Source organism: Terrapene carolina, unplaced genomic scaffold, assembly GCF_002925995.2.
Source record: "Terrapene carolina triunguis isolate 2854851 unplaced genomic scaffold, T_m_triunguis-2.0 Scaffold180, whole genome shotgun sequence".
NCBI classification, from domain to species: Eukaryota; Metazoa; Chordata; order Testudines; family Emydidae; genus Terrapene; species Terrapene triunguis.
The window spans coordinates 6,807,297-6,820,398 of NW_020664531.1; the positions used below are offsets into that span (position 1 = coordinate 6,807,297).

Sequence of the window (13,102 nt, forward strand, 5' to 3'; positions counted from 1 at the left end):
AGTGCAGGAAAGAAACACAGGTTGAGCCAACTTGTTGGTACAGTAGCTCATGACAGAGCACAGCTACTAAATGCTGTCACTCACCTTTGTCACTTGAACAAAGGAGGATTTTTAATCTTTTTGTGCACCATCTCCATTGTTATCCTTTCACTGTTAGATTAAGGCCTTGTCTACACTGCCACTTTACAGTGCTGCAACTTTCTTGCTCGGGGGTGTGAAAAAACACACCCCACCCCAAGCACTGAAAGTTTCAGCACTGTAAAGTGGCAGTGTAGACAGTGCACCAGTGCTGGGAGCCACGCTCCCAGTGCTGGGAGCTACTCCCCTCGTGGAGGTGGTTTTTTTATAGCACTGGTGTCGCGACTACACAGCCATGTTAAAGTGTTGCCAGGGCAGCGCTTTAACATTGCTAGTGAATGTTGCTAGTGAAGACCTACTACGTTTGGTAGGATGGAAGCAGATAATTGTTTAAACACCCCATAGAGTATTTCCAAACACAAATTTAGCAGTCAGATCCCCTATGTGAACTACAAGGCTTTTGTTACTGTTTTTCCTTTCTTGAATCTGAAGACGCATGCCCTTCCAAAGATGAAAAGCAAAGATAATAGCCCTTAAAGACTTATTTGAACCAATGGCACATTCTTTCCTTGTTATTCATGCATTAGTACTATGTGCCTTCAGCAACAGCCCCAGGGGCCATCCTGCAAAACAGTCTAAACTTCAGTCTTGTCACCACCTCTCTCATTTAAGGAGATTAGTCATCCACCTAAAATTATTTTTATTTTATTTAGATGTGGGAAGAAGGTGGAGGATGAAAACAATGATGCATCAAAATAAGCTTGGTCTCTCTGCATTATTATATCTTGATTTTCAAATATTGTGTAGCTGTTGGTCCCAGGATATTTGGTGCAGTAATGGGTGGGTGTAGTAATATCTTTCATTGGACCAATTTCTGTTAATGAAAGATACACGCTTTTGAGATCCACAGAGCTCTTCTTCACCGAGACCGGAGAGCTCTGTAGAGCTTGAAAGCTTGTCTCTTTCACTAACAGAAGTTGGTCCAATAAAAGATATTACCGCACCCACCTTGTCTCTTTGAGTTTTGAAGGCAGATAGGTCTGAATTGCCAAGATGAACCAATTCCAAAGCCCACTGAAATCGATGGGCTTTCTCTCAGGCCCATACTGAGACATGGAGTCACACTAGTGAGAGATATTTGTTAGAGTTTAACTAAGTATATTTTTGAATGAATTAAACTAAAAAGCATCAAATGAATATACTGGGTCTCCTCCCACTTACACTGATTTTACACCATTATGCTCCTATGTCTTCATTGGCATTATTATTGAATTGCACAAGGACACCCTTCTCTGGGAGTGACGTTATAGGAGCAGTTTGTACTGTAACAGTCTAATGATGTATCTCTCAAATCTATACAGAGATGAGGAAGGCTGAATGTGTTTATTATGTAAGAGAAAGAGGGAGTGAACACAGACAGTCCTAAAATTATTCTCTCAACTAATCCATTTTTCTTATACAGCAATCACAGTGCAAACAACTTCAAGCAAGTCATCTTATAAAACTCCAAATCACAGGAAAAGTCCCATGAAAAAATTAATGGACACCCATCAATAACCCCAAAATGGACAAAAATCTCAATCATTTTTTAGTAATTTTTTAAAATACTTTTCCTTATTTTTCTTGAAATCTATGTCCCTTGACACCAGACAAAAGCCACATAGTCCAAACTGATCACAGGATACTGGTACTTAAAGAGACCTGGATTCAATTCCTGGCTCAGCCAGTCTCCCTTTGTGACCATGGATGAGTTGATGTACCCTTTGGAAGACCACTGCATAGCCCCGGGGTACTCATACCCCTGGTTGAGAATCACTGCCCTAAGTGACAGATAAATACATTGTCTTTTTGCTCCCCTTATATTACCCAAAATCAAATGTCTTTGGCTCAAGAGCCAGGAAAGATTCTTGGGGTGCAGACTCCTCCAGCATGCCCACAGCTGCCACTTGTTAGCTTGTTTGTTTTGTTTACCTTATATGTAAATGTACTTTCACTGTCCTGTACCTGTAATCAACCCAGTCAGAAAGGGAACTCCACATTCCTTTGTCTAGGGCAGATTCAATGTATTCACTGCCTCCCAAACACATTTTAAGAACATATTTCCAGCACACATATATAACTCTGTGTACCCAACTTGTACATACATGACTCAAAGTTTTTTGGGGCCACTGTGTCACCAGTTTACATATAATACCTTCCATGACACCTTTTAGATACATATTATGACAACAGTGTATTGGGGGCAGTGAGTGTGTGTCAGGCCTGATAGGAATTATCGTATAGTGGGCCCCCTGCCAGTGGACATTGAGAAGCTCTTAAGGTCACAAATATGCATCTTTTTGAAGAGCATTGAGAATCTCGTGCAAACAGAGCTAAATATGTTTATGTTAGAAAGAAAATAAATAAAAAGAGAAAAGGAAACTAAGAGGAAGAAAAATCCCCAGAACATATTAAAAAGACTAGGAAAGATATTTATTTAATTTTATTTAACAACTTGAATATTTATTGGGGCATAGGACACAAACTCCTTTTCAGTCAAGAGGTTCCTTTATTACACCTCTTTTAACTCTCAGCCAATCTGTGGCTGGCGATAATTTACTCAAACTAGCACCATCAGCTAGTCCTCTGATTTTACAAAACATAAGGCAGGGTTGCCATCAGGATGCTTGAGCTCAGGAATAAATAGCCTACTCATTATATGCCAAATCCAGTAATCCTCACTCAGGCAACCTGCCATCACACATGATGGTAATTTGCCTAAGGAAGAACTTCAAGATTTGGCCCAGCATAGTAAAACATGATGAAAGTTTGACATGGTTGACAAGAGAGTGTATGCAAAAGACAGAAATGACCTGCTCCAAGTTTAAGGTCTGACTGGAGCTGTAACTATCATTCCATTCAATTTTGCTTTGTGAGGGAAAAAAAAAAGACCTCAAGAGACTATACAACTCATTTTGGATTAAACTTTAAGGGATCGTTAATACTGAAAGAGTTAGAGGTGAAGACACTGGCTTTCCTTCTCTTGAAAATATTTTAAATGGCACATCATTTTCATGAAAGAGTCATGGGTGAGAGTTTCTGCAGACGCAGAAAGTTAAAGACTTGCAAAACACAAGACATTCTCCAGACCTTGAGAAGTCTGACTTTGCACACGTACAGAACCGTCCCCACTTAACTGGCCACTGGAGAGAGAGAACCCATTTTCAATAATATCAACACCTTTACAATTTTTTTTGTCCCCCCCCCAGAAATCACTTACATATTTCCAAGTTCTTCATTTTCTGTAGTCATAATTCTGACCAGAATATTCATTCCGTTGGATGGAAATCCAAAACCTTGGATCACCAGTAAATCGGAATATTTTGCCTACTTATAAGGTACTATAGGCTACATTCTGGTCAGAGATACTGAGGTTCAAATTTGGAGTAAATGTTGACTTCAGTGGAGTTACTCCAATTCATCGCTGTGTAGTTGAGATCAGAACACTACCACACATTTTTAGGATCCAGTTCAGCAAGAAAGTTAAGCATATGCCCAACCTTAAGCTTGGGGGTAACCATGCTGAAGTCAATGAGATTACTCATATGTTTAAATCTAAGCATATTTAAATACTTTACTGAGCTGGGACCCCAGATAGCATCCCCCTGTTTGTGTGGGTCCTACTCCAGAAAGTGGTGACAGAAAAAGGATTTTTTTTTTAAAAAAAGAACACCACATGTTTGTAAAAACCACAATAGTTGACAGGGAAGTGGAGGGGCACGTATAGTACCTGAAACTACTTTTAACTTTTTTTTTCTTCACTAGATTCTAGGTTGACATGTACACAATCACCTTTTGTCCCTTATTATTTTTCAATCTTCTATTAAAATCACAGTAAGACACATCTTAATGAAGTAGCTGCTGATTTGTGTTAATGTGTCCTAAGAGGGAAATTACACAGATGAGCCATTATGTTGGACGCTTGGGCCCTGCACCTGCAATGAGCTCCTCTTGAGAGGACTCTCAGGGGGCTCATTGAAGGATTGGGGCCTGGATTATGGAGAAACCACCCCCCCTATTCTTGGTTTCTCAGGTATGCGTAATATTGCCCTCATTGTTATGTTCAGCCTCCCACCCCTTCCCAGTTCATTGCGACCATCTCCAGATCCACCATCACTTGTTGCTACAGACCCAAAACCCAAATCTGAACAGGCCCAAACTATGGGGTATTCTAAATCCAGATATGAATGTGTGTCATAAACCCATATCTGCGAGCATTTAGGTGTAAGGACAGCAGCCAGAAGGCAGAATAAAGGGATTCTTGAAGATCAAAATTCATTCCTCAAGTACAATTCCCTGAAATTGATCTACTTGAAAGCAAAAGTCCTAGGTTCATGTATTAGATTTTAAAGCCAGAAAGCACTGTTAGATCATCTAGTCTGACCTCCTAAATCTAGTCTCTCAACTCAAACCCAGCTTTTTCCATATGCAATTGTGCCAAGAGCTAGCAAATAAACCATTTATATCCATCTTTTCATATAGGAATGAAACTCAGCCAAGGGAAAGTTAGACTAAATATCAGGAGACACACAGATCTTTTAGACTGGAATAGTCTCTCAAGGGAAACGGTGGAAGATGTATGCTTTGGGTCACAAAACAGTTGATCATATGCTATGAAGTAAATCTTGTCTTGGCTAGATGGATGCTGAATAGAGGACCTAATAAATGTCGCCCATCCTATCTCTAACATATAGATTTTATAGACGGGATAGAGTACTATATGGTTGTATAATCCATCTTTCTAACTCAAGATATCCCAAAGGGTTTAGACATAAATTAAACATGCATTAAAGTGACTGTGTATGCAGAACTGGCAGCTGTGATTAGCAACATCATATATATGATTTGGGGCTTTTCTACATGTATAATCTGGCATAAAATAGGGTGTTACTGTAAAGTGGATCAGCCGTCTCTGATTAACTCCCTGTATGGATGCTCTTATTACCAAATAAGAGTACATCATTATAATTTATTTTAAACCACTTCCAAAGTGGATTAAGATAATTTGGAATAAGGGATTTAATTTCACCATTAGAGTGTCCATACAGAGAGTTAATAATGAATAACTCCCCGAGTAGACAAGCCCTTAGCCTTTGATTTGAGAACATATACACAGCACATTGTATAATCTTGCAGCTTTATCTTCTGTAAAAACCACTGATGCAATAAATCAGTCACTTCATGGGCCATTGGTTTTTAAAATCCTTACACTTAGAGATGCTGAGCCTCATGGATTTCATTTTCTGAAACCACTGATGGTTTTGCTCAGTCAAATCTAAACATTCAGACCTTGAGCTCTTGCCTTGTTTAGGAAATACTACTATAAGGAATAAAGCATTGACTTCCTAATAAAGTGGCTTCTATTATGATTAACATTTCTCAAACTTGTGCACATAGTGTGTTACTGGTTTGTGTCACAAGCCAATACACCGGGAAATTCAGAACGAAGTTGGTTATTCTGTGTATAACCCAGTGGCCTATGTCTAGGCATTGAGGTTCATATGGTAAGTAGTACTACCGCTAATTCTGAAACTCTTCCAGTACCTAGAATGTGGGAGGCACTTTAGTATAAGACTTTAAAAAATATATTTTCTGTTGGGAAAAAAAAAAGTGGTGGAGGGGAAGACTTAAAAAAAGTGAGAAATAGAAAAAAAAAATGTTCATCTCATTTCAAACATTTCTTTGAAAATTGAAAACGTTCCTGAAATACGCTAGCAGTGCTGGGGGTGTGGGGCAAATTTACAGTGGGAGAATTATACTTGGTTGTGACACACACACACTGCCCCCACGTAGGTACAATGAAGCAAGTTTGGAAGAGATGACAACCATTTTTTCTTGTTTTCTTTTCTTTTCTTTTCTTTTCTTGTTTTTCTCCATTTTTCAGCATAACTGCCTCATTTTTAGAAAGTTGTGAGTAAGTGAAGAATGGATTTTTTGCAACATTTACTATAATTATACTTAGCATACAAACAGTATATATCGTATGTAGCGGGTGTTCTATATTGTATGTCTGCAGAAACCAAACGCTTTTTATCCAGTACCCTTCTTTACTCCCTTACCCCAAAATAAAACAGAACACTGATCAAACCACTCTTTGAAAGTAAAAGGAAAGAAGTAGTTCCTTGCTGCCAAATTACAAGCCAAAGAAAATGTTAAGGCTGAGTGAAAAAACTTTCCAGAATGTGTTTTATAATGGAAATACTTAATATAAACATAACCATACTGAGTATCACTATAATGACAGGGGGAAGTTGGTAGTAATGGTTTGTTTTGTCTCCATAAAATGATTCTTGCTTGAAGCAAACTCTTGCTTAGCATAAAAACCCAAGAGGCTGAGTAAAACTAATTTAATTACCTACCCACTCGTGCCTCAGTGACAATTTTCTCATTCTCTTTCTACAAGAGTGCAAAATGTATGATTGTCTTTATTTTTAAATCACCATCTAGAAGGCACAATTAATTATGTGGAATCAGAATTAATTACTTACCATAATATCTCCCTTCAATAGCTGGGCTGGCTCAATAGCAATGCAGATTCTGCTTTGATTTTCTGGCCCTACACTACTTAACAGGAAAGAGAAGAAAAGGGGAGATATTTAAATAATAGTTGTGCTTTTAAACAATAAACTCATGAAAAAAAGATGGTTTAACTTTTGTAACTGAAAGGATAGAGAACTACATTCACGTAGAGATGAAAATAACTAAGACTTACTATATTCCTGATGTATGAACTGGCTGCATAGCCTGGTAGATCTTTAGAAAGGGCCGACAAACTGCAAAAATAGCCAAGAGAGTCATGTATTCTTTGTTATTTCTCTGTAATTTTTTTAAAATACACATTTAGTGAGTTTCCTGAACATACAACAGACACACTGGATGACATTCAGACCTGGTATAGGTGGATGCAAAGGCTAGAACTGGTTGACATTTTGTTGAAAAAATAATTAAGGAAAAATGGATTTTTGACAGATGTGACATTTTAATTCTGTTGAAAGTTTTCAAGGCCATTTTTTCAAAATGGAACACAAAAAAACCCCAAAACCCTTCCATTCTGAAAAAAGTTTCTAGTTTTTTCAATCTTTCCACCTTTTTTTCTAATGGAAAAATAGCCAGGAGAGGAGAAAGTGGGGAGAAAGACTTTTGAAAATGAGAGAAAGTAGCACTTTGCTCACTTTTTAAATTCTAATCCCCTATCTCCTACTGGGGAAAATAAATAAATAAATAGGAGAAAGTGGGGAACGACCAAAAGAGAAAACAAAAATAATTTTAAATGAAACATTTTGTTTTGGATTTTTTTCCACTGAAAAAGTTCCTGAAAATTTGACTGAAATTAACAATCATTTCCTTTTTAATCATATTTTTGCAAAACTCATAATAAAAAAAACATTGTGGCCAGTCTAAAGGGCAATGAAGTCAATGAAGCTGCACTTATTTAAGTGCAGATTTAAGTATCACCCACTAGTGTATCTTGTGTATCTAGTGTAAATGATTAAAGGTCTAGAAAACATGACCTATGAGGGAAGATTGAAAAAATTGGGTTTGTTTAGTCTGGAAAAGAGAAGCCGGAGAGGGGACATGATAACAGTTTTCAAATATGTAAAAGGTTGTTACAAGTAGGAGGAAGAAAAATTGTTCTCCTTAACCTCTGACGATAGGACAAGAAGCAATGGGCTTAAATTGCAGCAAGGGAAGTTTAGGTTGGACATTAGGAAAAACCTCCTAACTGTCAGCACTGGAATAAATTGCCTAGGGAGGTTGTGGAATCTCCATCATTGAAGATTTTTAAGAGCAGGTTAGACAAACATCTGTCAGGAATGGTCTAGATAATTAGTCCTGCAACAAGTGCAGGGGACTGGACTTGATGACCTCTCAAGGTCCCTGTGACAGTGTACCCCATAAGGCTTTATGGGGGGGGGGTGCTTGCAAATGTATGTATGATATAACTGGAACAGGGTTTTGCTACATATGCCATGTAACATATCTATGTAAAGGTTATGATCTACTGGTTATGTTCATCCTAGTTGTATGCAGGCACAATTCGTTTGTTCAAAATTATGTATACTTGCTTGATTTCTAAGTAAGCTTTGTGAGGCATTTGGTCAGCTTCTTTAGGAAGGAATTCGCAAGGTTAAGTACCCGATCAGGAAGCATTTGGGGAACAATGCATCTTGGAATGCTCCAATCCACATAAGAAGTCTTCCTGGAGACATACAAGATACCATGTGGACAATGGCTTCTGCCTGTAAAGACTGAGACATGCATGGACATATGACTTGCCCAGGTGACTCCAGAACTCCATCGTGGAGCTGGACTTTGCATAGGAGTGAGGAGGGGGGTCTCCACCCACAAGAGAAAGTCTATTTAAACCCGTGGGAGACCCCTCCATTTTGTCTTCAATCCTGCTTCTTACCTCTGGAGGGACTTTGCTACAAACTGAAGCTCTGAACAAAGGACTGAATGACCCATCCCAGCTGTGGATGTACTCCAGAGACTTGATTTAAACCTGCAGTTTATTTCATCACTGCTACAAGCCTGAACCAAGAACTTTGCCATTACTGTATGTAATTGATTCCATTTAACCAATTCTAGCTCTCATTCATATCTTTTTCCTTTTATGAATAAACCTTTAGATTTTAGATTCTAAAGGATTGGCAACAGCATGGTTTGTGGGTAAGATCTGATTTGTATATTGGCCTGGGTCTGGGGCTTGATTCTTTGGGATCGAGAGAACCTTTTTTCTTTTACTGGGGTATTGGTTTTCATAACCATTTGTCCCCATGATGAGTGGCACTGGTTGGGATACTGGGAAACTGGAGTGTCTAAGGGAATTGCTTGTGTGACTTGTGGTTAGCCAGTGGGGTGAGACCAAAGTCCTCTCTGTCTGGCTGGTTTGGTTTGCCTTTGAGGTGGAAAAACCCCAGCCTTGGGCTGTAACTGCCCTGTTTTAAGCAATTTGTCCTGAATTGGCACTCTCAGTTGGGTCCCGCCAGAACCAGCATCGTTACAATCCCTTCCAGTTCTATGATTCTATGTAGAAACGTCAGTGGCCTGCTACTTTTTCTCCTGAGACTCCTTGCTGGAGTGTAAGCTCCAGAGTGCTTTTTAAGATTTAGAACAGCAGATTCGGCAAAATGCTCTTGCTGGCCCATGTCACCGCCCAAAACTGCAGATCCGAGTGGACTGTAGAAACAGGCTTTGAGGCCACCTCCTCAGGAGGCCCAATAGTGGAGTATGAGGAAGAAGACCACTCAAATAGGCAGAGGTAACCCTTACACTGGAGTGGGATAGCAGGACTGAGACTTTCCCACGTAAGGGGAACATAGCTGTTCGGATGTCAGGGAGATGACGGCAGGACTTGCACAGGAAGTCCCTCAGCCCACTGGAAGGAAGATGAGAAGGAGGTGCTATCTCTGCATTTAGCAGAACTGGATAGTTGTGCTCCTCCACTCTCGCTCTTTCCCGAGATGTTCTGTTGGGTTTTCCTCATCCCTTGGTTTGCAGGAATAGTTGAGGCAAGGAGTTGTTCCTTAATGGAAATTCCCCAAACCTCAAGAAAGGTCTGAGATTGTTTTGAGATTGAGGTGAAGTTTTAGGGAGTTCCTATCTGAACTGTACTGGTTTGCCCATCCTGATAAGAGTGCAGTGAAACAAAAAGAGCAAGGCTTGAAAATGGCAAGTGAAATAATGTACCTCCTCCAGCATCAAAGCTTGGGATGCCATGAAGGATGACAAAGTGCAGGAAGAGTGGGGTCGTGTTCATTTTCACAGATCCAGACAGAAGGCCACTTAAGAAGTGCACATATCTGAAAAGATAATGCAACACAATTAGCCAAGAAGGAAAAGATTGTTGTCATAATCCCAGGGAAAATGATCTTCTCGTCATTATGAATATAACTAATACAAGGGGTCATATAATTGCTTCATTTAGCCTTGGAGTTAAAGTGGAATAGAATAATCTGCATCAAAATATGAAGAGAAGCTTCTGTTTATCAAGTTTTTCAATTATTGGCAAGGATGTTGCTCTAATGGGTAATATTTGTACTATAAATATTTATTAGAGAATATTCCACCTAACAGCTTTGAAAAGGAGATGCATGGGTGACTCAGGAGGCTGGTAAAGGTCACTTTCAGCCCAGTACATATTAACCGTGACTCAAGTTGCTACCAGTCAACAGCATTCTGGTAGTCAGAGTGAAATGAGTCCAGCTCAATTCCTAGTGAACTGGTCTGCACATCAATAAAGCCACTAGAGCAGGTGCCCTTTTTGTAAGTGTGCACACATACCACAAGTTGTTTCATTCCCCCTAAACACCCTAAGATAGTTTCCCTATCTCTCTTGCACTAACACACAAATGGCTGGCAGGACTAACATCTGACATTCAAGTAAAGCCAGTTTGTGCTTAGTACATTGGAGGAATTGTTCAAGAATAATTTATCCTTGTGGTGATATGAACCTCCTCACAGGAAAGCAAAGGTCAATGAGACTTAGGGTTATTTGCTCTGTAATTGCCTTTCCCACTTAGGGAAGTTTTACTTTATAACTGCATTTCTTCCCCGCATAAGTTTCTCATTCTGTACCCTATATCCCTTCCCTTCTTTTAAATACCCAGCTAATTTCCCCAAGGTCAGCCCCATTTGTAAGAAATAAAATACACACATCCCATAAGTGGAATAAGATTAAAAAATAACAGTCCCTCTTGTACAAAAGACAAGGAGGGGCAAGATACATTCTTTCCTTTTCATTTTGCTACTGGTTTTCCTGATTTCAAACTCCCCTTTTCGCCCCAAGTGGTATTAAATTAGTTTAATATTGCTCTTAAGAATAAAATATGTATCATTAAAAAAACAACTAAACACACCCCATGCTGCAAATTAGGCTACAGCAAGATGGGCAATATCACAGTTGTAGTGATTCTCCCTGACAGTGATAGTTCTACTGCCCTGAGTCTGGAGTTGTTGGGGTTATTTCTTTATTAGATTTGTTTTAAATACAAGTATCAAGGGTTGCTTTAACACATGACATTAGAAAAGGTCAATGTTGCTTCTTGTTTTCCTCCTCCAGGCTCTCTGGCAGTATTTGTTCAGTCAGCAGCATGAGTACAGGTTATTATATCTGCCCGGCTGCAAGAACTGGAGTAAGACGTTACTGCACTGATGGCACAAATTTTAACCCTTTTTCTTTCTCCCACCATGGGTATGTCTACACTGTAACTGCAGGTGTGATTGCAGCCTGGGTAGGCATAACCATGCTAGTTTTAATCTAGCTAGCCCACCTATGGCCTGTACAACCTATGCCGAAGCCCAAACCACTGTGTCTTCACTGCCATTTTAGCCGCACTAGCTAGATTAAAGGTAACACAGCCGTGCCTACCCTGAGCTGGAATCACACCTGCGACTGGAGTATAGACATACCTGTTGTCTCCTTAATGACCTCAAAAGTTTATCCCCTTCTCTAATTTAAGTCCTGTTCCTCCAGCCAATGCATTCATTACTGCGTTTATAGCTGATTATTCAGCTGTTTACTTGATATTTTTGAGGAGATTAAACAATGAAGTTTAAAACACACACACACAATTCAACTTTCACATATAGAGGGCTCAAATCTGCAGTTCCTATTCAGGCAAAACTTCAGTTGAAGCCACTGAGAATTTTGCCAAGTCCTGCAGGACTGGAACCCAAAGTGAGATTTCTCAGATTTTTGAGCCATGTGGCAGGTAGAAAGTGAATGTGTATTTTCATATTTTAAGATTCACCTAGATTATATATTCATAATCAATTCAATGTCAGTAAGGATCTGGACACCTGAATGTCCAGTAATAGCATTAGTAGGTAAGCAAGCTAAAATGGGGTTATTTAATTGCATACTTTAGAGGATCAGCTGGGATCAAGTAGGATTGTAAAATTAGCCAGGGGCATTATAGAGTTGTTTCACCTTCCTCTGCAATAACAAGCATTGGCCATTGCTGGAGGCACAAGAGGCCAGATTTAGATTATGGCATATCCTACATTTGTATGTTCTGTGGGCAAGAGGCAGACTGAGTACTGCAATCTGACAGGTTTCAGAGTAGCAGTCATGTTAGTCTGTATCCACAAAAAGAACACCTTAAGCTGCAGCCCACTTTGAGACTAACACATTTATTTGAGCCCACGAAAGCTTATGCTCAAATAAATGTGTTAGTCTCTAAGGTGCCACAAGTACTCCTGTTCTTTTTGAGTACTCCAATGTTGTACAAATCAGTAGTAAAAAACAAAGAAGCTAATTCCACCCCTCAGGAGGTGAATTAGTGCCTCGCAGAGGCCCTTGGAGAAACTAAACAAATATTCCAGAAGAGCATGTCAGACCAAACCCTGCATCATACAGGTATTTTATTTTGGCTTTAGGGCTTGCACACTGTACGTGCAAGCCAGCAGCTACTGAAACTTCCTGTCAGCATGGCTGTGACAACTGCCATGAGGCACAGGTCACAGATTCTGTTGTGAGGCCTGTTGGTTCTCATGGAAACTTATTTGCAGAAGGGAGAGACTTACAAGTCAGAGCTGTTTATACTGCAGAAGGCATCCTGTTGGGAGCATTGAGACTGTCTCATTCCTTCTGCTCCCACGGTGCATGCCTCTGTGTCCTGCAGGTGCCATTTACAAGTGTCACATTTTAATAATGCAAGGTTTATTTGCAGACATGGAGCCGAATGGATAACAAGCTCCTCAGGCTAAATTTTTTTTTTGTAAGTTTATTTAAAGACTCATGGGACTGTTATTTTTCATGTCAACAACAGCTGTGTAGGTCACTGGATAGGTCCATCAAGGCACTGGGAAAGCCTTTCCCAATCAGAAACAGAGCTAATTTCCTGACCTTCATTATTACTATATGACTTTGTTCTTTTTAATTACTGAGGAAGCCTTTTTTTCTTTAACAAAGTGCTAAAATTGTTACATATCTGTTGATGAAAGGGAAGGGTAATCAGCGATACCAAATCAAGTCCCTGTG

The 13,102-nt window shown here is 39.6% G+C and overlaps 1 protein-coding gene across 1 annotated transcript in view; it reads right to left on the minus strand.

Moving 5' to 3' along the window:
• The window catches only part of LOC112109441 (tensin-3), a 352,165-nt gene that overhangs the window by 131,143 nt on the left and 207,920 nt on the right, over window positions 1–13,102 (minus strand). Inside the window, exons 13-15 of the mRNA XM_026654112.2 lie at window positions 9,808–9,920; window positions 6,830–6,890; window positions 6,606–6,681 (exon numbers count right to left, since the gene is read on the minus strand). Of these exons, the coding sequence (XP_026509897.1) occupies window positions 6,606–6,681; window positions 6,830–6,890; window positions 9,808–9,920 (250 nt within the window). The remainder of the gene's footprint in view (window positions 1–6,605; window positions 6,682–6,829; window positions 6,891–9,807; window positions 9,921–13,102) is intronic.